This window comes from Lactuca sativa, chromosome 4 (assembly GCF_002870075.4).
Source record: "Lactuca sativa cultivar Salinas chromosome 4, Lsat_Salinas_v11, whole genome shotgun sequence".
Lineage (NCBI taxonomy): Eukaryota > Viridiplantae > Streptophyta > Magnoliopsida > Asterales > Asteraceae > Lactuca > Lactuca sativa.
Window position 1 is genome coordinate 21,376,930 of NC_056626.2, and position 27,800 is coordinate 21,404,729.

The 27,800-nt window shown below is 33.4% G+C and overlaps 1 protein-coding gene across 1 annotated transcript; it reads right to left on the bottom strand.

Annotated features, from left to right (window-relative positions):
- Positions 1–24,941: 24,941 nt before the first annotated feature.
- LOC111890363 (uncharacterized) lies at positions 24,942–26,305 on the bottom strand. The gene is made up of 3 exons (XM_023886487.1): positions 25,855–26,305; positions 25,145–25,735; positions 24,942–25,039 (listed from the first exon to the last, which is right to left on the bottom strand). The coding sequence occupies exons 1-3, from the start codon at positions 26,303–26,305 to the stop codon at positions 24,942–24,944; spliced, it is 1,140 nt and encodes a 379-aa protein (XP_023742255.1).
- Positions 26,306–27,800: the final 1,495 nt, after the last annotated feature.

Genomic DNA, 27,800 nt, shown 5'->3' on the forward strand with positions numbered 1-27,800 from the left:
CATAGACATCGCTTTCATCCTACATTGGATAAAAGGAACAAATAAACTTTGATTCAATGCTTGCTTGCACTCACTCACCGAATTACACACAACAATATGTTTTATGACACCAAGTTACTAGTGCGTTTACATATTATCAATGTGTAACCGACTCGCAAGATACAACTCACACATCTCGGTTTCAAGAATATAAGATATTATCGTCTCACCAATCACTCGTGATAAAATCCATGAAGTGATCCATGTGAGCGTGGGTTTAATCCAATGCTCAAATCATATTCATAAGCACTGATGAACGTTGCAGCAAACATTTGTTTATGTCTAATACACTTTAGACAATCCACACACCAGTTCACGATAGTCTTCATTCATACCTACTTCCAACATATGAACGACTGTGGTCCGTTCGAATAATTTGATTGTTCTGAACCAATTTAATTATTCAGGAAGTCAAAACATGCAAAATAAAACACAAGAACAATACTAAACCCATATGGCTACAAACTCTGGGTATAAATAAAACATTTTATTTAATCACCATATTGATTACTCATTATTTGTTGTTTTGGGTAATCAACTTTTTACTTGAATTATTACTACACTTGTCCCATGCTCTCAGCATGCACACAATGTTTACCTACGGTCCTTACTTTGTGAAATAGATAAAATGAACACATTTCCAATCTTACTCATTTCACTCCCAATCCTTATCATAAGTATAATAATATCAAATTCTTATTACTTATGCTAGATTCTAACATTTTATGCAATGATTATTTCGTAAAGTCATAGCTCAAAATCATCAAGACTTGGCTAATATCTATCAGAAACAATTCTATAGATATGATGTCTCTCACTCAAAGTACATTCCTTTGAACATCCTTCTTGCATAAAAGTTTCTAATCTAGATATAGATTCTCAATATCCAACTCCCAATATGGAAACATTTCCATATTTGACATATGACAACTCATTCTTAATAGAATCTTATCTATTCATAATAATGTTGATATGGTCCATCCAATACCATACTTCCAACTACTCACTAGCAACCAATCCTCAGTGAACTTTGGATCGTCCTTGGATAGTTGTTTAGTTATCTTAGTCAAAACTGATTCTTGTCCTTTTTCCCTCTAAATGCGCTAGACATTTGGAAATTTTTAGAATGGTCAAATATTATAGCATCTGCAATCGATCCTTTACCCGAAGCGTATGGGATACAATGCATAATGTCTTACATAAAAATACGATACTTTATCAATCTTTTTCCATAATATTTTATGTGTGACATTCGCACAATTCAAACTATGAAGAGGGATGCCGCAAACTAATCGAAATTTTGAGAACGCACTATGTACTCTTGACTAATATTATTAACATTCCACAACCTAAGCCTTTAGATTTGAAATGAAGCATAATATTCTCTCCCTTAATTATAGTAAAACAACTATTCAACCCTTACGACTTTGCAAAGTATAACTCTTGTTTTCTATAATTAATATTGCTAACTTGCAATACTTGCCTTAATAATCATACAAGCACAACATTTATGCTCCCACTATCAGGATGATTATTATCATATAAGCATAACACTTATGCTCCCATTAGCTTTGACATGTATTTAGAAAATAGCTTAACTTTCAGAAAACAATACTTATTGAATTTCTTAAGTTCATATTTCTAATACTTAATGCTTTGATAATCCTTTATCTAATTTTCTCAAACTTATACACCTTTGCCTTAGATAGCTCATATGTGTGTCTAAACAATTCAGACTAATTGCCAAATGTCACAATTCGAATCATGGAAAGGGATACCGTAACCATAATCGAATTTGAGAATACAATTTCACAATCAGTATCTTCTTAAAATCTCTCTTAGTGAAAGCATTTCCTCACAGTCATCTTCATGAAGGAGGAAATCTTATGACACTTAGATTTTAATGGTGTATGTGTTCCTATCCATGCGAATTCGTCAAAACCAAAGTTTGCGACAAATCCAAATTTATATGGACCGAACGTTCTCAATCTTGATCTCTTGCCTTATGGTAACACGGCTGCCCACCATGTCTTCCAAGTAGTTAAGCAGCTCACCCTTTCCTATCAATGTACTTTTCATTGATCAAGGTTCTTGCCATTTATGCGTTCAAATGAGAACTCATAGAACTTACATGCATAATTAAATCTATTGGAACGGCACAGAAACAAGATAGTGTCAACACGATAGGTTGTAAACCTCAAGTCGTGTGCTAGTGATGATTGATAAGGTTTATTCTTGATTTGTTCTTGAAACCTTTCAAGAACTTTGAGACTCCCATTGACTCCTTGACATATAAGATTATCTTGTCAATAAACATTTCTCGACAAACAAATATTCAAGAGTTAGTGTAGCTTTTATGAAGACTAAACATTTCACAAAATTGGTCCTAGTTGGTCTTTGTCTTACCTAAGACATCACAACTTTCCAATTTCAAATGTGCAGTAATAAGAAAACCTTTTTTTTCAAATTCCATATTTGATGAATGTTATAAACCTTCTTAAGACTTGTTACTCAATGTCACAAACTTAACTCTAAGACTTGTTTTGGAGCGAAGTATGATTGGCTTCTTGATTTAACCATTTCTTCAATTCTCGATTCCTTTTCTTAGACATACAATTTCACTAAGACTCGCTTAGAGGATCAATTGAGATATGGTTCTTAATCATTAAGACCTATCATAAAACATAATAAAGGTACTCTCCCTTCTTCTTAGAATAGAGAAAATTTTATCTTTCTGCCTACTTGATTCTTCTTATTCGTTCTGCTATTGATTTAAACTCTTTCAAATCAACTCGGAATTACACTTAATCTTATAAGTATAATCATATCCACTAAACCTTTAGTAAATCATGACGAATATCTTTGTCACTTTTGTTGTGGACTTGATCAACACACAGCCTTGTGTACTTGATCTCCTAGTCTTTCACTTGACACTTTGTCAACGAATTAGTCTAATTTCCAAATATGAAACTTCTCATTCATCATGCAATACTTGTTGTATGATTCCAAGTTTCTATCCAATTGAAACTTGGGCGATGAGAAACTTTCCTTATTTGGTATATTCTTAACCTTTCCACAAATAACATAATTAAGAATCAAATCCATTATTACTAATAATAGAAACTTTCAAACATCAATTTTTCATACACGCCATTGCAAGGATAAATAAATAATATAAAAATCAAAATTTATTTTATTGCGGAAAAATTTGTCCTTACAATGCAATTCAACTGAAAAACTATGTTGTTACATATTCCTAAGCAATCTATTCTAACTCCAAGTAGTAGCTTAAGATTCTAATCTTCAAGTAATGCGATCGTAATCCATTTCTTCACGATTAGATTTTGCTCACTTGTTCCCTTAAGCTTCCTCTCTTTTCTTTGATCCTATGAAATATCGAAATGTAATCTTATCACATCATGTATTTAGAATCTAGAATAGGAACTTAAAAGAGTTATTAATGGATTTTACCTAAAGCAGAGCCATACGTTTTGACTCTTCCATCTCTTAGATCTCTTAGGTAAATAGGGCAGCTTCGTCTCCAATGCCTCTTCTCTTGGCAATAAAAGCAAATTGACTCTTTTGGAACAGCACACGGAACTACCTCTGAATTTGCCTTTCTCTTATGATCAAAAATTTTCGATCATGGCATGCCTTTCGTTGCCATTGCCTATATCCATAGAGGTCTGGAAGGCCGATCTACCAATCAACTTTGCTTTTCCAGTGCGCCAGATCATTGTTGATTCAGCAGCAATAAGCATATAGGTGAGATCAATGAGGGTTACGTTGTGGTTCATCATATAGTACTCTCTTATGAACTTACTATATGAGTCAGGAAGTGACTGAAGAACCCAGTCAATGGCCAGCTCTTCACAGACAATAGATCTTAACATTCTTAATCTATCAATGTGTGACTTCATCTCTAGGATGTGTGCACACACTGACTTTCCTTCTTCATGTTTACTTGACAAAAGGGCTTGAGTGAGTTTGAACTTTCCAATCTTTTGAACTTGTGGGTTAGGGAGAATAATAGGAGGAGGTGGAGGAAGTGAAGCATGATCTCGTGTTCCTCGATCGAATCGTGGAATATCATCTTTGTGTGAAAAGCTTGTTCCACGGGATTTGGGAAGACCATAGTTGTCATACTTTGACATCTACAAAACGGGAGAAAAATTAAATTCAAGTTAGTTGATTGATTGAGTCCTTAATAAATCACCCAAATGAGATATTAAGGCTAGGACCCAACACAATACTCTACAACGTAGAAAAGGGATGTCGTAATCTAGTTGCAGAATATTTGAAGGTAAGTGAATGACGATTCACTAATTTCCACCATGAAAAATGAAAAAAAAAAATTTAAGTTTTAAATCTATTGAAAATTCCTAGATATTTTGAGATTCATTGAACCTTTCAATGGCATGTTTAAATCTCGATATGCCCTCTAGTTTGTGACTGGGATACCGAGGATCACAAAGCGGGTGTGAATAACCATGCAAACTTACATGGTGCCCCCACATGTTACAGTCACCTATTCGATGTGCCGGTTAACCACACACGCTCCACCGAACTATGACAAACATTGAGTCACCCTTTGCTACCTTTGCTTAGAACCATTTAGTGTGTCGGTTAACCACACACGCTCCACTAACGTCTTCGCAAGGGCACAAAGTGTAATTTCATGGAATTGCATCAATTCACTTTTGCCTAAAGTAACTAAGATTGAGAATTTTATGAAAGCATTTAGTTACTTTTGTACTTCATTATACTTATAATGGAAGGTTTCTATCCTATCCTACCCGTTCGACTAACGACCCTCCACTAGTCAAGAGTACGGTGGGTAAGAGTGGATACCCATTCAATCGTCATTTTATAGGCAATTTCCTTAAACACCCTTTATAGACCAGCTTCGTGAATGAGGCCTACTAACGGTAAGACTTGACACTTTACTCATACATATATAATATTAGACTTTTAATGATATATATAGTTTAAGGTGTATTTTACACTTTTAAAATACTAGGTGGTCTAATTTAATAATTATACACTTTAATTAATTAATAAAACCATAAGGGTGTGATATGAACTTTTTAAAACAATACTAGGGTTTTAGAATTTAACATTTCTAAATTAAACTTTTAATCAACTTTTAAATTCTAAAACTTGAGGGCAAGTTTTGAAACATTTCAAAACATTAGGGTTTCAACTATTTAAATTTTAAAACGAAACATTTAAGTTCAAATTTAAACTAATAAACCTAAAAGGTAGATAATTGAAACTTTTTCACAACATAAAGATCAAATAACAAATAATAGAAATTAAACAATTAATTTGGTCATTATCTATATTTGACCTAATTTCAATTTCTTGCAAGATAAGTTACCCAATTAATACAAATAATCAATCTTTAATCATATAAGGAAGTTATTATCTAATCAATTAGTAATTATCTTTTGTTTGGTCAAGGATATACTCAAATATATCATTAAAATCAGATTTTAATGACCAACAGTTAAGGCAAGTATCCTCAAGTAAAACAGCAAGAAATCCCGAAACTACCTCCTTCTGACGCTCGAACTCGCCGAGTTCCTCTATGGACTCGCCGAGTTGGAGCTACTCGCTGAGTCCACATTGGAACTCGCCGAGTTCATCAGACAGGGGACCAAAAATTCGATTTTTTGAAGCTTGAACAAATAACCAAGGCATCAATACAATAGAAACCAATCTAGGCTCTGATACCACTGATGGGTTTTTGCCATTAAAACATCCTATGTGCTCATGCAAACCCTAATGCTTTGATCTAGGTTTCTCTATTGTACATGCAACTCATCCAAGACTTTAAACCCTAGTTCTAGCATACAATTAATCATATTAACATGGGAAATGGTTATTAGATCTTACCTTGATTGTTATGTAGCAATAACAATCTCAAATCCTCCTTGTAATGACTTTAGAAAGCTTAGAATCACAAGTGTCACTCCTCTATTGGTTCACAAACACCAAGAGCAAGAGGATGAAGAATAAGGAGAGAGGAGACACCCAAAAATGGCTGGAAACCCTAATCAATTAGTTCACCACGTTTTTGAGTCTCAAGGGTCCTTTAAATAGTGAGTCTATTAGGGTTATCAAACAAGGAAACCCTAATTTGACTGCTTAGGCCCTAAGCAACCCATGGACTCCTTCGTTAAAGGCCTAGGACGATTTCTAATGGGTTTCCCCATAGAATTCGTCCACCCCTCTAATATGGAGTCCACTAGCTCAATATTCAACTATCATACAATTGATAGTTCTAGTCCCTTAAGTTTAATTAATGTCTTTTAGCCACAAAATTAATTCCTAATTAATTATTGACTAATATTAATTAAACAATATGATTTCTCCTTTAATTCATAATATATTAATAAATCATAATTAATCCTTTCTCTCCATAATTCATCCTATCAAGTTGCTTTGGTGAAGGCAACCCAAAAGGACCATGCACCATCGAGTCAAGTACATACCAAAATAGTTATGGACTTAGACACTAATCCAACAAAAATTTCTTTCAAAAAGGAAATTTTTATAAAAGGGTTTTTTGATACAAAAAAAGGTGTGGTGCATGCAATCAACCAAGCTCATGTAAGTTTTCCCAAAATACCCATACATGTTATATGATATGATTTGATTTGTGAATCTGTGAATCGCATGCTAGTTAGGGCTAATGATTTGCTCAATATTTGCATGATTGAGTGCTAGGATAGATTCCTTTGTATACCTATATTATGAGCTTGTAGAATGACATGCTAGTGTTGATCAGTCAGTGATAGCATGGTCTGATTAGGTTATGCATGTAACATTCCGTTTAAAATAGAATAATTAAATAATAAATCCGGAACCCCGAGGTGTAATTATTATTATTATTATTATTTTAGATTATTATAGCAAAATAAAATAATAATTAGTGGGGTGTTGGTTTCGGGGAGCCAAATGACATGATTTGGAGTTTCGGGGGATTATAGTGTAATTTCGGAATTTATTTTGAAAAATATTTTAGAAGACAGGGTATGATTGGTAACTTTTGGACTTCTTATGAGAGGATTTATGGGGACCAGGGGCTAGATGGTAATTTTTGGATTTGAATTGAGAAGACTGTGAAGGGGAGGGACCAGAGTTGCCAAATTCGTTTAATAGTTTGAATGGAGTCACGAGACTTAAACCCGTGCCTTCCATTCCTGGATGAAGATGCACCGGCCGCTAAACCCTAACCCTAAGCTTCAGCCGCCACTATTCTTGGTGTTCTCTTTAGCCGCCGCCATGTGTTGTCTCTCGACCGCGCCGATTTGCTGTTGTAAACGACCGAGGGAGCCACCTCTGTCCGTTGTTGCACTGAGTTATCGAGCAATTGTGGCTACCTTTCCTTCCGGCAAACTCGAGTGACCGCCCATCCCTGCTGTCTTCTTCTTCTTCCTATATCGTTACACGGTCACCATTTCGGGCGTCTGTTGCGGCTGACGTTTTCCTCCGACTGACATGCGCCACCGCTCGATTGCTACCGCTGCTGCACCGCCACCGACGAAACCGGGAGCCGCCAAGTCGAGGACCAACGACGGACGTTGTGATCACTACTGTGACAGACGCGACCACCTCCTTGTCGCAAACGATGTCCTCCCTTCTCTGTTTCTGTTCGGGTCGCCACTAGCGGTCACTACCGCCACCAAACAACCCTATTGGAGACCTTGGAGTTGTACCATCCATAAAGGAGCCCATGGAAATTTTATGTGATAATGAAGGAGCAGTTGCCTTAACCAAGGAACCAAGGGATCATGGCAAATCTAAACATATCGACAGAAAATACCACTTCATCAGACATTGGGTAGAAGAAGGACTCCTCGTGGTCAAGAGGGTATTGTCAGAAGAGAATCTTGCGGATCCCCTAACAAAGGGCCTAAGTAAGATCAAGCACGTTCAGCATGCAATGAGCATTGGTATGAAGGACGATATTAGTTTTAGTGATTATATAGATGTTTAGAAACTTGTAATAGATAAATGTAATTGACATTTGATGATTAAGTAATGGAGATTTACTTATGAGTAAAGTTTATTGTCTTGTGTCAATTGTTTTCTATTGTTTCACTTTTGCATGTTTACTTCCAGAATAATTATATTATTCAAATTATCCATAGTCGATCATACTTTGGGAGTAAGTAATAAGGCAAGACTGTCATGAATTGGTTTGTAGATTGTCTAACTGTTTAGAAATAGCAAAGGTTTGCTACAACATTCATGAGTACTTCTGATATAAGATTTAAGTATTGGATTAAACCCACGCTCATTTGAATCGCTTCATGGAATTTATCACGAGTGATTGTGATACGATAATATCGTATAGTCTTAAAATCGAGATATATGAGTTGTTGTTTACGAGTTGGTTGTGCATTGATAATGCGTAAACACATCAGTAACTTGATGTTATAAAATGTATTGTTGTGTATGATTTGATGAGTAAATAGTACAAGCATATAAGTTAAAGTTTATCTGTTCCTTTTATCCTAAGAGGGTAAAAGCGATATCTTAGGCCCCTCGATGATTTTGTGTTGACTTAAATGTCGGGCCCGGTCCGGATTGAATTGATGTGTTCAATTATGTTCTTTGTCAAACAAATCAGAAATCGGGAAACAAACTGTTGGACATTGAGAATGATTATGTTCCATGTCTTTGTCCACACGATATCTTGTAGAACGGAGGATTATATGATCCCTTATCTAAAGGACGCGTCATTGAGTAGGTCAGATTTCGACAACGACTTTCGAAAACAACGATTGCTAATCGGATTTTGAAGTCATACTTGCAGTTATAGTTATTAGACTTATCCAATTGGGAGACTGTTGGATTAGGTGCTTAAGACCATAACTATAATTGGTATGTACTTGATTTGATTGTAGCATGGTCCTTTTGGGTTGCCTTCACCATAACAACTGGACAGGATGAGCTTTGGAGAAAGAGGTTAATAAATGGTTTATTAATATATTATAAGAATAATATATTAATTAGTAATCATATTATTTAATTAGTGTTTAGTCATAAATTAATTTGGAATTAATTTAGTGGTTAAAGGAACTGATTAAAAGAACGGGGACTGATTATGTAAATCAGTGATAGTTGCAGTTTTGGGCTAATGGACTCTATTGAAAGGGGGTGGACGAAAATCTATGGCAAGCCCCATAGAGTTCTCGTCCAAGGCCTATCATACGGGGTCCATGGACTGCTTAGGGCCTAAGCAAGGAGATTAAGGTTTCCATCTAAAAACCCTGCCAGCCTCAACTATAAAAGGAACCCCAGCCTCTAGAAATCGGTCGACCTGCTTCCCAAGAGAAACCCTAGCCAATTTCTACCTCATTATCCCCATTCTTTGCTTGTGGTATTTGTGACTCCATTAGAGGTGCAACGCTTGGGGCACTAGGCTTTCGAAGGTCAAGGAATTGTAGAAGGATTACTTGTTATTACAAGATAACAAGAAAGGTGAGATCTAAACCCTATTAATTTTGATTTTATATATACTAGAATTAGGGTTATGGATTTGGAAATCTTGTTTGTATGTATAACTTGAGAAAAACCTAGATCCAAAGCAATTAAGGTTGCATGTGCACATAGGAATGTAGATATTCTAAAAAACCGTCAAAGCTTGGTTCATAGCAGACTCTGGTCTTGGTAACCTTCAGGATCATCTTGAAGGTTTTCTCGAGCTAGTGGTGTAGTGATGGAATCCGTTCAGTTCAGTATGGGGTCTTGTTTTGACCGATTGTGAAGATGCTTTCTGTTGATTATGGTGGCATGTCGATTATCTCTGGTGTTTATTTTCTCTTCGAGTGAGATTTGGTTCTCTTAAGTATGTGTATGGTGGGTTCCGTGTGAGCTGGGCAATATGGCTTTGGGGCTCTTGGTTCAAGTTATGTGCATAGTTCTCTTGGGTTTCAACTTCTGATTGGATCAAGAGTTTGAGCGTTATCCTTTCTACGGATCATGCAAGACTTTGTTTTCGTCAGGATTGCTTGGGTAGCAGCTATGTGGTGTTCAGTGGCGTTGTGAGAGTGTCTTCCAGGTCTATGCGTTATTAGAAGCATTCCGGTCATTGGTTGTGGGCCTAGTAATCATTATGGTTCGTTTCTTCCGCGTGTAGTGTCTTCGGGGTTGACACGTTGATGGGGTCGGGAGAATCATAAATTTGTTGATTGGATAAGGTAAGTAGTAAGTATTGAGGGAAGTATCAGTTAGGCATCTGAAAGTCTGGACAAATTGTATGCAATAATTCCAATTGTTCGCAAGCGGTTGTTAGATCTGTGTTTCTCAAGTTGGAAATTCCTTATGCAGTCATAAGTTGTAAAGTTCTTGGGGATTGTATCGAGTGAGTGCCTAAGTGGGAGTGCATCGGAGTCAGTAAGGGTTGGCTGTATCGCAAAAGTTCATGGTTTAATCGTTGTTACTAGCGGTGGTCGGTAATGGCATAACAAAGAGTCAAGGGTGTTAAGATTTTGGGATTATTTTTATGGTTTGATTTTGGGATATGTTCGCGGTCAGTGTGTCTCAAGGATCATTCTTCATGGTTCTGGTAATGCTCCAGTTAGGGACTGGGGTGGATTCAAATGGATGGTTCTACCATTGTGAAGGTTGGGCTAGTGAGGAGGTTTCGAGCTTCTAGTATCAGTATTTTGAGTTGTATTAGTGGCGTAGGATTTCACGTATGCGTGGAGAGATTTGGTGTGTATGAAAAGATAAGTCACTCATAGCATGATAAAATAATCTTAGAGTTATTGGTTTAACCCTGTTGCGCAGCTCTCATCTGAGTCTAACCGTTACAAGAATGAATCTTCTACTCAAAGGATTATATGAGCCTTCTGTCAAGTATAAGTGTTTTGTTGCTATATATGGTGAGTGACTTTGTTTCCCCTTTTCGGCAGCATGTGATCAGGGGCTGGAAGCATTTTTTTGGTGCAAGACTCTATGAGGTTGGCTTGGCGACAATTCAATAGGGGAGGTATGATAGGGAGTCAGACCATTGAGACTTTAGGTTTCAGATCTCGGGGAAGGTAAGGTTGGGTTCTATTCACAATACTGGGGATTCGTTCTTCACCAGGATTGAAGAACTATTTTAAGGATGGTTTCAGTAGGCCTGGATAGGCCGTTGTATGATCATAATTGGGAGTGTTATGATTGGTTGTTTTCATTGAGAATTGGCATAGGCTGTTTCAACGTGGGCGGTTTGACGGGAAATCAGGGCATTGTAGATTTCGGGTCTCAGGAAAGTAGAGGTGGTTTGCAAGGACTGAAGGTTTGATTAGTGTCTTGGGATGGAAGTTTCGTTTGGGTTTCGGTTGTTTCGAGAAGATTGTTCTAGGCGCATAATTTCCGATTGTGATCTCCAGGCTGGTTGTTTTGTTATGAGTATTGGCAAAGAAAGATTTCGAGGACGAAATCGAATTTAAGCGGGGGGAGAGTTGTAACACCCCAGTTTCTAGTAGTTTTAAATCCATCCCTTGAGTTTTAATTATGTCACTTTTAGTCCTTGGTTTGGAATGGAGTGACCATGGGAAGCCCTAGTGGCAAAATGGTGATTTATGGAGCAGGAGCTGTATGTTGGGCGTACATGTGAGTACGCTGAGCGTACTAGGACGTGCCTAGTACGCTGGGCATACACTATGTACGCATGGCGTACGTATGTCCGGGTGAAAACCCTAATTCTTGATGTTGGTGGGGTATTTAAGCATCTTATGAACCATTTCACCCATCTTTTTCCAGCCTCTAAGTCCTTGAGTCATTTTGGCAAAACCCTAGCTTCTCTAGAGTGTATGTATGAGCTAAGAATGTGCTTCTTGTGTGGTTGGAGAATAAGAAGTTGCAACAAGGTGATTAAAGAGTGAAGTAAGCTTATAGATCTTGGATCAACACTTCATGAAGAAGCTCCATAAGGTAAAAAGCTTCTACCTTTGTGCTTGAATTTCTTAGATCTTTTTATAGTAGTTTTTGGTGTTCTTTTTGTCCCATAAATCCCATTGTTCTGCATGCTTCGTTTTGGACGTTTCGGGTTGTCTTTTCAGACCCTAGGATGGGTTCTAAGACATAAAAATGAGGTCCCTTGAGCTAGTTTGGTCCCTAGTTCTTTGTAGGAGGTCTTAATGGATTAAGACCATGTATTTAGCCCTTTTTGGTTGACTAACGTCTTAAAGTTTGAGACTTTATGGTTCTTGAGTGCTTTTGAGTCATGGATCTGAACTTTGGGCTTAAGTGCTTAAGCCATTAAGCACTTATCATGATTTTGGGTCTTTGCGAGGGTATGTCCCGTGTAAGTTGTTGTACGCCCTACATACGGAGTCAACCACCCCGATGGTGGTCAATATGAGGCGAAGTACGCCCAGCGTACCGAAGGAGAACACCTCACGTACGTCCTCTGTTTGGATTTCGGACTTGGGCTTCGGGTATTAGGCCATCTGTTGGGCTTTGATACTTGGGCCATAATGGACTAACTAGACAAGTGTGTTTTGGGCTAATTAGAGGATCAGACCTTTGGATAAGGCCCAACTTAGAAAATTGGGTCAAGTGTGGACCTTGATGTAATTTGGGCCTTTTGGATCAAGATTTGGGTTTGGTTTGCATTGGGTTGTGTTGGGCCGTTTAGGATTTTAAGGTTTGGGCTTTTTGCTTGCTGGATTTTCTTGAGTGAAGGCCATGAAAGGAATTAGGCCCAATTTGGAAAATTGGGCCATAATCGGACTTAAGGAGTTTATTTTGATGTTGGGCCTTTTTTCATTAGTTGGGCCTTGACTTTGGGCCATGCTTGAGGAAGGGTAAAAAGGTCTTTTACCCTGAATTGGACTCATAGTATGAGTCAGTGGCTATATGTTGATGGATTGTCATTTTGGTGACTGTTAGCATGCATGTGATAATGGAACCGCACTTGGAGATTGTTCATGGAATCAATTGCTGATGGGGTGATGTCTTGATGCTGGAGATTCGGGGATCTGGCAGCCAGCAGCCAGAGATCGTCTGTGTATTCGGCGGTGCGAGGTGAGTTTTCCTCACTGTACTTATGGGTCGAAGGCACCAAAGCCAGCCATCTGGATTGTTATCCTAGTTATAGTATGTTTGTATGCTGTTATGATCTGTTAGATCGGTATCCTAGTAGATATGATGTTGTTGTGTTGTTATGATTTGTTAGATCGATATCCTGGTAGATAGGATGATGTTATTCTTATCGATTTGTATGATCTATGCTTGCATGTTGATTGATTATGTGTTTATGAGTTATGTAAATGTCGACATGTGTGTGTGTGGTTAGGTTGAGGCGGTCCTGCTGTGTGCTGAAGGCTAACAGACCTAGGGCGGACCGGATAGATTGAAGGACTACGAGGCAGTCCAATCAGGCCGAAGACCCGGCGAACGGCCCAAATATCATGCCGAAGGCTCGGGAGCGGTCCGGATAGGTTGTAGGCCCTGCGAGGAGATCCAGTCATGTCGAAGGCTCGGGAGCGGTCCAGATAGGTTGTAGGCCCTGCAAGGTGGTCCTGTCAGGTCGAAGGATCAGTGTGCATGCTGTTATTTGTATATGTTATCTGGTTGGGTGTTGGTACTTTGGGGGAATTCACTAAGCTTCGTGCTTACAGTTTTGGTTTATGATTTCAAGTACTTCAATGGATCTTAACAAGGTGAAGGCATGGCCTTAAACATCCTTGTGTTTCGAATTGATGATTTCTGGGAAACTCTAATAATGTGAACGTTTTGAAAACTGTGTTGAGAAAGGTTTCGATTTTAAAATACGGTTTTGGAATTAATGGGTTTTGTAGACACTTCTATAGAAAAATTATTGTTTTGAAAAGTTTTAATTTTATGAAAATTTTAGGGATGTTACAGAGTCCAGCAACCCAGTTTTGCAACTATCAATGATTTGTAAAACAGTCTCTGTTCTTTTAATCAGTTCCTTTGATCCTAAAATTAATTCTAAATTAATTTCTGATGAAATACTAATTAAATAACATGATTTCTAATTAATATATTATTCTCATAATATATTAATAAATTAATTTTTTAACCACTCTTTCCACAAGTCATCATGTCAAGTTGTTAAAGTGAAAGCCACCCAAAAGGATCATGTTACAATCAAATCAAGTTTATACCAATTATAATTATGAGCTTAGACACCTAATACAACAAATACACGATTACTTGTCAGAGATACTCTTTTACTTTGACCCTGACTCTGCCATTGGCTGATAAACTATCTGAAATTTATATAATGATATAAAAGGGCATTTAAAAAATATGTCTATAATTAATTAAGGGGTATATTTGAAAAATTAAAAAAAAAACTTTAAAAAAACTAGTTTAAGTAGCTTTTAAAACGATAGCTTATAAACTACTTTTTTGGTTTGCCAAACATGACAACTTAAAAAAGATCGAAAAATAAGTTAGCTTATCAACTAGTTGTGGCGCGCCAAACATAGTCTAAATCATTAAGACTTTGATTATTATTAGGTTTTGTTTTGTAAAAATGACAAAAAAAAAATTGTTATGTAACATTTGAATTGAAACTGTTGGTTGTAATAAATGGGCAACTAAAATGAGAAGACGAAATGATGAAACCATCTAAGTGGATACTAATATAATCTGTAAAAGAGTTAGATGAAATGATAATAATATTAAAAATAGGGTTCTAATGTGGACAAAATTAAAATCTTATTACCCTTTTTAAACGGTTATAACAACCATGTTGGCGTAGTATGTATAAAAAAAGACCTTAGGGACCTAATATGGACAAAATTAAAACCTTATTATGCTCTTTAAACGGTTATAAAAACCATATTAGTATAATATGTACAAAAAAACCTTAGAAACCTAATATGGACAAAATTAAAATCTTATTATCCTCGGTTATTAACCACCATAAATATTGACAGTTATTTGATCGGAAATTTCTTGAAGCTATAATGGGATGTCTTACTAATCTACCCTAATAAATGAAAGATCTTTTTGACAGGTGACTCTTCCTCAAGACTTTTGTCACATGTCATTATATGAGATTTTTAAATTATTTAAATTCTACATGTCATTATGTGATATTTTTATTTTTTATTAATAAAAAAATAATCAATTCCACTAATTAATACCTCTTTATATATGCAAAGTATTGATTGTAATAAATGTGTAAATCAACACAACAATTATTGAGACATTTATTATTTAACGTAATTATATATTTATTTAAATTTCACATGTCTGTGGTATTTTCCTTTTTATAAATGAAAAGTTAATTAATTTCACTAACTAATACATATATTACATATACAAACTATTCATTGTAGTAAATGTCTAAACAAACACAATAATTATTGAAACGTTTATTATTTAAAGTAACTATATTTTTCTGCATAAAATGAATATAATAATAAACAGGTTGTTTTTTTTCAAACACTAAAAACATTTATTATAAATGTTTTTGTTACCTGAATAAAAATAATGAAATGTTATAACTAATATTGTTAAATTGAGATATAATTATTTTAGTGGTGGGTTCTAAAATTTTAAATTTTCTGTAGTTAATTCTTTTTTAATCTTGTTAGAATTTCAGATAATGTAGACATGAGTAAAAATTTGTTGTTGTTCCGTTATTATGTAGTACACGTGTCTATCTAGAATATATTTTTTTAAAATGTCATAGTTTTTTATTAATATAGATTGAATTAATTACTTATTCATTATATAATAATTTTAGTGGTGAGTTTTAAGATTTTAAATTCTCTTTAGCTAATTATCTTTTAATCTTGTTAGAATTTGAGATGATGTAGATATGAGTAAAAATTTATAGTTGACCCATTACTATATAGCACACGTGTCTATCTAGAATATTTATTTTTAAAATATGCCATAGTTTTTTTATTAATATAGATTGAATTATTTACTTATTTATTATATCGTTTGTATTTATGTAAAAATGTTTACTTTAAAAAATATTTAATGTTTACACTGATATTAAACTTTTATTTTTAATAAATTTATATAGTACATGAGTGTCACACCTAATCCTTAATTAAAGAAAGATATTTGATATTCTCCAATAAAATGTCAATCGGCAAACACCGACACATATATACAAGGTAATAATGCTTATTACTTTTTTTCCTATATTGAAGCATTGCTAATCCTCAAGCATTTGTAAAGGTATCATTAAATTAAATGGCATTTGTTGTTTAATTAGGCATGAAAAAGTCTTATGTATTTAACCTTATTCATAAGTTTTTTTTATATGTATTATTAATTGTAAGAATAAACTATAAACTTAACCTTTTTCATAAGTTTTTATAAACCTTATTCTAAATACTTTTTTTTTTACATTTTTTTATATATCGTTTTTATAAAAATGATGATTTTTTATTTGTTTATTATTTTGTAAGGAGGGTTAATTGAGATTCCACAACTTACTAAAGCATTATACTTGAAATATTTACGTATTTAAGTTTGTAAAATAAAAGGGTTTTAAAAGCATTATACCATATATTTAAGTATAGGGATAATGACTTGAAAGGGAACGAATTTTCGACTTTGTTCACATTTAGTCACTAAACTTTTTTTCGTTATCTATTTGCCATTGAACTATTGAAACTGTTCACATTTTACCCTTATGACCGGCTGTTACCGGTCATAAGGGTAAAATATGAACAATTTCAATAGTTTAGTGGCAAATAGATAACAAAAAAAAAGTTTAGTGACTAAATGTGAATAAAATCGAAAGTTCGTTTCCCTCTAAAAAGTTCAATGACTAAATGTGAACAAACTTCCTATTGTATTATGTTTTTGTTTAATTGTAGCAACATTTGTTGATGAAGAAATCTATGAAATAAAAAAAAACAAAATGTAACATCTAGATTTCCAGGTATCATAATTTAAGTATTTTTCTTTTGAGTTAAGAAGAGAGACTCGACTGATGACTCGGATTAATGAATGGACTCGACGAGTCGGTGAGGCGACTAGACGAGTCCGCGCTGTTGGCAGAAACCCTAAATCTTTGGGCCCGAGCCATATTTAAAGGCACTTATGGCCTTCAATTGCAACTACCTTTCCCATAAGTGAGAACCCTAGCGAGCTTGAGTGTGTAGAGTGAGAGGAAGAGCTAACTTGAGCTTTTTGGTGTGATTTTGCAAGAAAGGAGAAGAGTTCCAGCAAGAGGGGCCAAGGAAGGTTATTGCTCTGAGTTATTCAAGCAAGGAGCTTCATTCTGAGGTACAAAAATGAACCCCTTTCTTTTGTGTAGATTTCATTACGAGTTCAGACAATGTTGTAACTACGTATTCATGGGATGTCACAAATTCCACATGCCAAACCAATGGTCATAATTCACATCAGTGAGAATGGTTCATTTTTTTGTAAAACCAAAATCAAATTGGAATTTTTGATTTTTTATTTTGGAAAATGTCAAACCATTGGTTTTTTATTTCGGTTTCAGTTTTTTGTTTTTTTTAATATATTTTCAGGGTTTTGTTTTTTTTGTTTTTTTTTTATTTCATAGATTTCTTCATCAACAAATGTTGCTACAATTTAACAAAAATAAATAATTTGCTAAAACATAATACAAGAGAAAGTTTGTTCACATTTAGTCATTGAACTTTTTAGAGGGAAACGAACTTTCGATTTTGTTCATATTTAGTCACTAAACTTTTTTTCGTTATCTATTTGCCACTAAACTATTGAAATTGTTCACATTTTACCCTTATGACCAGTAACAGCCGGTCATAAGGGTAAAATGTGAACAGTTTCAATAGTTCAATGACAAATAGATAACGAAAAAAAGTTTAGTGACTAAATGTGAAAAAAATCGAAAGTTCGTTAGCCTTTCAAGTCATTATCCCTTAAGTATACAATGCGAAATCTATTTGAAAGGAAATGAAACAAAAGGAATTTAAAGTGGCTTTGTTTTTATGAAGTTTTGAATGTATTCTATAGTGTATACTTATACTTTCAGAATGTCTTTGAATAAATATATTTGTTAGAATTTCTTTATATATATATATATATATATATATATATATATATATATATATATATATATATATATATATATATATATATGCATTCCTTAATTATAATCTTCTAGTTACAAGAAAATTGGCTCACTTACTTATGATTCTTAAAAAAGATCAAGTGATATGAACTTTTTTGTATGGGTGGAATCAAATGAGCTAGCAAATATGAATTTCCTCTAGTGCACTTTGGATTTGAAAATAAGATCAACTCATTTTGGATTTTATTAAAAAATCTAGAGCATTATGGATTCTAGTAGAAGATGAAAGTGTATTATATTAGATTGTATTTCTGAAAAAATACATTCTGAAATCATTTCGAGAGCAATTTGATTTCTTTAGTTTTTTAATGCATTCTGGATTACTACTTGGCAGATCCATATCTTTCATAATTGTAAAAATAAGAGTTACATGTATCATATGCGTATGTAAGCAGATCATATGTATTCTTAAAGATTGTTATTGTAAAAATTCGTTTTTGGTGTATTCTAAAAGAATGATATTGTGGATTGGTAATGTTGTTGCAATCAAATTTCAAGAATCTCAACAAATCTGATCAAAATTATTAATTAACAACAAAAAAAATCACAAATGAAAACATTTTGTCATAATGAAAAATTAATTTTGAATTAGTGTCTGAATGTATTCTTTTAGAATATATACATATTATTTCAAAAAAAATCCATTGATTTTCAGCAGAATCCCTACAAAAGAGATTTTTTCCTTTTATAATTCTCGTCTAGAAGACTAAAATACCTTTGTAGCAGTTATTTTTTGGAAAATGGTTAATTAATTGATTTTAATATAATTACAAAAAAAATTATTAAATGATGGGTCTAAATTTGTTTTTCTTGAATTCTCATTGGTCCATTCAGCCACATATTACTTGTTGTCCATATTATAACACTAGGTGTAAATTTAGAAATTTTAAAATTAAGAGGAAAGTCAATTAATGAAATTGATATACATTTATTATTACATTTATTATTATTATTACATTTAAATATTATGTGGAATATGATAAAATGAAAAAAAAACCCACAAAATTCCATGTGGAAAAAATTTAGTTAAAAATAACCACAAATTGACATTTGTGAAATTGAAGGAGAGCATGTCATGTGACAAAAAAAGTTCTTTATTATTAGGGAGGATATCCCTATATAAGGTTGAGTTATTGTGTGAACTAAAAAAAAACGCGAGAACATGCAAACTCCAAAGTCGTAGCTGAAACTTATGAGTCCGCAGTCATATAACTACGACTAATCATACGCCCGCAATCAATATGACTGTTGATATATATATATATATATATATATATATATATAGGCTTAGGTTATTCTGTTTTTGCTAACTGTTTTGTGTCAGAATGCACAAATATGGACCATCGGATGGAATATAATCAATGGTCCTGACCTGAGAGTCTGTGATATTACAATAATGTAGCATGTACCATATAATCACTCTCCTAATTTTAAAAATCTGAATTTTTAAAGTAATTCAATATTAATTGATTTAATTCTAATGTATTTTTTATAATAACCGAATTTATTCTGTCAGAATGACATTTTGTTAGAATGATATATTCTATGAGAATGTCAGAATACATATTGAATGCTAGAATACATATTCCTATAGAATGAATATCAATTCATATCTTGAAACATTCTTTTAATTCAGGTCATTTTAACAGAATACGTTTATGAGTATCTTGAAACATTCTTAACCATAAAGAATAAATATTCTGACAGAATATATATTTTGACGAACTGAACTTCTTGAAAAATAACAAATTCTTGAACCATCAATTGAAGAATAAAAACAAAAATTACACTAATTCTTAAAGAATATGGGTAAGAATTACTAAGAATTACATTTATTGTTAAAAAATAAAACTAAGAACGGTTAAAAAAAACATCAAAATCTAACAAAAGACATTGATTCGTTCTAAAAGAATATTGTTGTTGAGAATCACTTTCAATTTTGCAATCCGTTCTTCAATCATCTGTGAAACGAAATCCATTTGTAGTTTAGAACCCAATAACACATTAGCAAATGAAAAATAAAAAACTAAAGTCTTTTGTACAAATCTGAAGACCTGTGAATTGCTCCCAAATCCATAACCAATAATTGTAGAAAATGCACAAATTAGTGATGAAATATCATGATTCCATTGTAACAGAATTGAAATTCTTGATTCCATTATGACAGAATTGGATTCAATTCTAGCATAGTACAAATGGCTTTCAATTAGTTGGATCAAGGGCTCAACTGCATTCTCCATTCCAATCCCTAGATTTACTGATCTACAAAATTCATTCAATACAAATAAATAAATAAATAACGGGATTTGCATAAAATCAAGAAACGGTGAAGAAATCAACACCTTTGTGAAAGAATATGTTTGGGAGTAATAAAAGTAAAGAAAAAAAAACATGTCGATAGAAAAAGGTTCTTAATTTGCAAGAAATGGGGAAGAAATCAACACGGAACCACTAAATCTAATAGATAGAATTAAATGCCTATTTTATTATAAAGCAATACATTTTACCTCAAAATTATGTGTTCGTATGTTTCAAGTCGAAATACATTCGACAAATCGTGATGAACCTTAAATTGTTAGGATTTGGGTTATAATGGAAACCAGTAAGACTAGAACAAACTTAAATTTCTGTTCGACAATGATGAATTGTGGTAGGAAAAAGCTTGGGTTGTATAACGTTGTTGCGGTGGTTTTGGTGCACATCGGCTGTTGCAGTGGTGGTGTAGGAATAAGGAATCGTTGTCAATTAAGAAAGTGAAGGCAACCGGTGTACTATCCGAACCTACAACTATTCGGTACTTGCATAGTTTCTTGAAGCCCTTTGATTCGTTGAAGAATGAAGAATTTGGTGGTGGTGTGTATGTGCGAGTGGTGATCAGCGATGGAGATGAAAGTGTGAAGCCGACTCCTTTGATTTCCTTTTCTTTTGTAGGTGAAGAAGACGTGAGATAAAAGAGAGAGATTGGGTCAAACCAAATTATTTTGTTTCTTTAATTGAAGAGATTTAATTAAATTATCTCATTAATTGAATGTGTCAAAAACCCCAAAACACCCTTATTCATTTAATAAATTATGTAATTATTTGCTAAATTGTGATTGGTGTATTTAAGAACATAATATTTGTTAGAAACATTTGAACACACACACACACACACACACACACATATATATATATATATATATATATATATATATATATATATATATATATATATATATATATATATATATATATATATATATCCCTAGTAAAAAAAAGGTAGCAAAAAGAAATCGTTAGACTTTTTTTAGCCTAGATATTGTTTATACGATGCATTTCGTTAATATTTGTGGTTTTGATTTTGAAAAATGATATTGAGATTAGTAGTTCTTAAGTTTTTTGTGGTTCTCAAAAGAACTTTATATATATATATATATATATATATATATATATATATATATATATATATATATATATATATATATATATATATATATATATATATATATATATATATATATATATATATATATATATATATATATATATATGGGGGTGGGTATGTGTGATGTGTAATAGAAGATGCGTTCCAGAGTTGGGAGGATGTAGACTAACATCCTTTGAAATTTTGAATACAAAGAATCTAAAGATTAATCCAAGAAGATAACTTATCATCACCCACCAACTGTCCATGCTCTTGCCTTTTGTAGTTTTGTTTCATAGAAACCAGAGTAAATTAGCGGAATGGTCCCTATGGTTTGGTGTAATTAGTATTTTTGGTCTTTAACTTATTTTTTTAATTTAGAAGGTCTTTACTGTTTATTTTTGTTACGTTGTTCCTATAATTTGTTTTTGTTACACGTTTGGTCCTAATCTTACCTAAAAAACTATTCTTTAAATAGGGAAAATGATAGGGTAGGTAAGATAAGATGAGAGAGGGGGTGAGATTGGGGGTCTGGTTATTAAAATAAATCAAAAATTCAATGACAAAATAGTCTTTTTTGGTAGGACAAAGACCAAACGCGTAACAAAAAACAAACAATATAGACTTTCCGAGTTAAAAAAAAACAAGTTATGGACTAAACGCACAAGTTACCTTAAACCATAAAAACTATTCATGTAATTTACCCTAGAAACTATTGATGGAAATATGGGGTTTCCGATTTTAAAAAGGCAGTTTTGACAATTTTTCGGATATAAATTTTGGTTTTTATTTGAAACTGAAAAATATATTATATTTGCATATTTGTGTTCCTTTCCGATACCTACATTTTAGTTTAGTATACGGCCACAATGGATTATAGATGAATGAGAAAGTAATATAAGGTTTTGGATGGTTGAATGTTTAAACACAAAAAAGTTAACAATATTTTAATTTTATTATTTGTGTTCAAAATTTAACTAGCATTAATAATTAAACACAATTTCAATTACATTTTTGTTTTTAATAATGATTTATTTGGGTAATTAACTTGTCTTATAATCATCATAAATTGTGATTATGGTGACCGTTACAAGTTTTCACTATAAGTAAAGTATTTTTGTACATGGTAAAACTAAGTGAAAACTCTCTACTCTTTTCTATTCTATAATTGTGGTTTCTACAATGTATCAATGTAACATTCGGGTCTTGTTGAGTTTGGCGGTTTTAAAGAAACGTTGTTGTTGTATTTTGGAAAATAAACATCCGACTTGGATTGATTTTTTTAAGAAAACTATTTCAAATGTATAAGCCTCAACTTTCATAGAATTTTCTATTTTGTTTTCATTTATCCTGATTTATAGCTTCCTACAATTATTTATTTTAAAAAGATAAAAATAAAAAGAAAAGATTAACTTAGTTATCACAGTACAATTACATGAGTTTTGGTATTGACTCTTGTTTTTTAAGCTAACTATTACATATTTATATTACATATTTACAAATGATCATTTGTTTACAATAAATACAACTCTACAAAAGAAATAATCTTCGTAAAAAAAGTCAAATTTCTGAATAATTAGTAAGATATGTACTATACACGTTTAAAAGTAACGTGTAGTTTCTAAGGCTCTTGCTCATGCCTTTGGTACAAAAAGAAGTAAAGTAGAATATGTTAATTTGGATAAAAGCAAGTTTATCACGAAGCAATGCATGTGTTATTTGAAGTTTATACGAAACACGTTGTATCACAAATCAATCATATAAATCATTGAGTGTAACCTTCTAGTGACAAAAAGAAAGTTGTTTCCAAGGCACACCTTTAACACAAGGCCAAGGGTAATGTTTTCGTTATTAACAATAATGTTTCCTGCCCTATATAGTAGTTTCTCTACCTTATTGAAAAATATTATTACACTTTCAGTGAACACGTGTAATAGTTCAATTAGCTAACTATCAAAAGATTGTTTCAATTTCGGACGAAATTTAAAGGGAAAGAGCATAGGGAAATAATAGGAAACCAATTTTTTCGGCAAGTTTATGAAGTATTAGAGCACCGGATCTGTACCATGTGAATCGCCACACGATATCCAAAACAGATATCGATTTAATAAATGCTTATAATATTTGGTGATGTTCACGTTTAAATTCCATTTTTTTAAAAGGAAACTAATTTAATTATAAATTACTCATAAATCTATTTATGTTTTGACAAGACTTAAACCCTCAAACTCAAGAAAATATGACAACATCTGATACCGTTGGGCTAAAAGTTCTTTGATACATTTAAATAGTTAAATGTCGGGATTTAGTGTCCGGTTTTCACAGTGTTAATTACAAAAAATGTTAGTGTAAGTGGATATTGTATGCACACAAAATTATATAAAGATAGTATATGCTCATTATCAATGGTTAAAGGATTAGTCTTTTTATTTGTCCCGTTGAATATGTTAATTTTAATTGTGGCTTCAATTTTTATGTAAAATATTTTCATACATTTTTATTATTTTTAATCTTTTTAGTACATTATAATTTATATTAATATTAAATTAGAAAGCCCACATCAAACGGCCTCATCCCACCCCACTCGTTCCTCTCTCTCTACGACTCTATATGTTGCCTTCCCCAGCACTATCAGGTTATGGGGAGTGGTCACACCCACCCCACCAAAAAAATGTTGTCACATGTGCGCCACGTCAACCTTACATCCAACCGACCATGGTTGTCAAAATCGCGATCCTGATCGTAGGATCGTACGATCCTACGATCCTAGGTGTGAAAAACGATCCGGATCGTAAAAGAATCGTATTTGGGGTACGATCGCAGGTAGGATCGTAAGATCGTAGGTAGGATCGTAGGATCGAGATCCGATCCGATCCTACCTTCCTTTGATTTTTTTTTTCTTTTTTTTTGCAAATGAATTTTTGTTACCACTTTATATCTTTTACCCTTTACCAATCTATCATTTATCATTTTTTATTGTGACTTATGACTAATATTTTGAAGTTCTTATAATTTTTGAACGAAAAATTAAATGTTTGAAATATTTTTCATGATTAAATATTATAAATTAAAATTATATTATATTTTGTGGGATCTTAGGATCTCGATCCCGATCTTGCAAACCCAAAAACGATCCTAGGTAGGATCCCGATCTTGACAACCTTGCAACCGACCACCAACCCATTAAAATTTGGAAATGGTTACCACTCCACAATTTTTTTTTTTATTCTTTTTATCTTTTGAACTTATATTAATTAAAAAGCATAATTTATAACATACATTAATTTTTTTAAACATAAAAAAATAAAATCACATTTCATTAATTAAAACATAGAAATTTAAAACTTAAATTAGTAAAATTAAACATTACATTGTCTAAATAAAATAAAAATTAAAAATATAAAAAAGCATAGAAAAATTCTAATCGTCGCCGTTGTCGTCACCGATATCATCCGCCTCGTCGCCACCATCATCATCATCCTCATCGTCACCATCGTCGTCTTTACCGTCATTTTGCCCTTGAAATTATCGTTTCCATATGTATTCGGTCAAATCATGTCGTAGATTGTGATGTATTTCACAGTTTTATATTTTCAAAACCCTTGAGAAGTATGTTGGACTACCAACTTGTATTACTGCAGATGGGTTAAGTATCTCGTTTGTGGTATATGAGCAAATAGCCTTACCCTCTTCTTCTATTATCATGTTATGTAAAATAAAACAAACAGTCAACACCGTACTCAATTTTTCTCTATCCCATGTTCGTGCCAGATGTTTGATTATGTGCCACTTTTGTTTGAGGACTCCAAACGCCCATTCTACATCCTTCCTTGCAGATTCTTGTGCTAACTTGAACATTTTCCGTTTATCGTCGGCCGGAAATGTGTATGACTTGACAAATATAGTGTATTCTGGATATATCTCATCACCTATGTAATACTCATATTTGTATTCATTTCCATTGACAACATATGACATTTCTGGTGCTTTACCCTGTAAAATATCGTTAAATATCGGAGATGCTTGGAGCACATTCAAGTCATTGTTTGAGTCGACCATACCAAAGAATGCATGCCAAAACCATAGGTCATTTGAAACCACCGCCTCCAAAATAACAGTCGGCACCCCATGATCACCTCGCGTGAACTGGTCACGCCACGCGTTGGGACAATTTTCCCACTCCCAATGTGTACAATCAATGTTGTCAAGCATCCCTGGAAAACCATGTTTCGCTTGATGCGCGACATATAACTGTTCGACATCGCTTTTAGTCGGATGTCACAAGTTATGTCACGGTAAATCTCTATGACATACTCACAAAATAAATATGTACACTCTCGACCCGTCCTTTCAGACATTTTCAAATACTCATCTGATGCGTCTGCGGCGATGTCGTATGCCAGTTGTCTAAGAGTGGTCGTACATTTTTGTATTGTAGTAAAACCGCGTTTACCTCTAGCATCCCATCGTAATTGAAAAAATTCATAATTACGTGCCAAATCTCTAGCTATACGTAAAAATAAATTTATATTAATACGAAAACGTTCTTCGAATTTTGATAGATCATATAAACTATCAACGGCAAAATAATCACGTACCAAAAGTTCATGTGCCGCCTCTCGATCCCGGTTGATCCATTTTCTATGCTTCTTCTCGACGTTTGAACTTTCGGCCCTCTCACGTACCACATCTCGTGCCGCGGATAACAGTGTATACAAAATCAAATCTTCATCAAAATCGTTATCATCGGAAGATGAAGAAATCGGAGGTGGAAAATTATCCATTTTTTTGGTTTAATGTGTGTGTTTGTTTTGAAAAAATATGGGTGTGGTTTAGTGGAAATTATTGATAAAGTGGATGTATATATAGAGAATTTGAAAAAATAAAAATAAAAGATTTTTTTTTGTAATGCTTAAACGGTCCACATAACCTTAGAATTTTGAATGGCCAATCAACGATCTCGTCTTCGTCCGTCTTCCGCCTCAAGCCATATGCAGCCCCCCGAACTTGGGGGCGGTGTTCACGCGTGGGGGAGGCTTCCATCTCAGCCCAAGACGCGTGAAAATGCTCCCATACCGGGTAGCCTCATCGAACATTATCATTATGCCGGTCATAAATCCAAATTTCGAGTAAAACTATGAAAAAAAAACATTTATACACCATAAAGGGGACAAATAAGTGAAACCCCTCAACTAACAACTAACAAATGTACATGTCACATATTTTATATCTTTCATGTGTTATCCTTCAATAAACTCTTCACGCAAACACTAGAAAGTAGAAGGAACTGGCATGTGCTTCATTTTGGCCTTTCTTCAGAGTCTTTTTAAAAGGTTCAAGAAATTTAACATCTAGTTTCTTGGCCATAATAGCTGATCTGCAACCCATGCGATGACAATCCATCAATGATTGCAACACACTTAATGGCTTTAACTATTTTTGATTCTTTACTTGAGGATGCAAAGGGCTTTGCAATGTCATCACCCAGCAAATCACCTTCACCACTAGATTAGGTCCCACACAAGCCGGTCATCAAAACTAGCTCCCTCGGTGCCATATATAATTTAACATGTATTGCTTCTCTGTATAATTTCATCTTTCGTAAATCATTTTGTAAAATTCGCGTTTTTGAAGATGATATAATTGTAATGGTCAACAATTGTAACCTTTATATGAAGTAAAGAAAGAGAATTATTGAGTATTATGTATTATATGTGTAGTTATATGTAGTATATGTGCTTAAAACGATATAATAAAACAAGAAATCAAATACGTGTCTTAAATATAATAATAATTAGGACAAATAACCTTGATGAAATTCGAAGTAGTTGTGATGAGGATTCTGTGGATATAAGGAATGCTCAAATCGGGCTTAGAACGAAAAAGTTGTGACCCGTTGAAGTTTTGCGTTCGACCGGATACGACAACGAGTGTCGTAAAAAGTAAATTTTTGATAGGTTGCTTATTAGACTAAGTGATCTAAACAAAATTCGTAGTAATCGTGAGATTGAAAGTGTGCATATAGAGAACGTCTAAACCTGACTTCATGAGAAGAAGTTATGATTTTTCTAATATTTCAGCATAACTGTGTTAGCATAAAAATCAAACTTTAGATCGGTTGATTATTAGCCGAAACAAATGAGAATCGAAGACCTCGTTAATAAGAATCAAACAATATAAAGACAGTCAAGAATGGACGTCAGACGAGAGAGTTATGAATTTTTAACGAATTTTTTCTAAGTCTGTTAAAAATATAACTTTAAAAATAAATTCAAAATT

What these genes read in the sequence shown, in the direction of transcription:
- LOC111890363 (XM_023886487.1), bottom strand. Translation starts at nt 26,305, where the DNA reads ATGGATAATTTTCCACCTCCGATTTCTTCATCTTCCGATGATAACGAT. An exon ending in TGAAAGGACGGGTCGAGAGT is followed by an intron (nt 25,736 to 25,854) that starts GTACATATTTAT and finishes ATGGTTTTCCAG; the next exon opens with GGATGCTTGACAACATTGAT. An exon ending in ATCTGCAGTAATACAAGTTG is followed by an intron (nt 25,040 to 25,144) that starts GTAGTCCAACAT and finishes GATAATTTCAAG; the next exon opens with GGCAAAATGACGGTAAAGAC.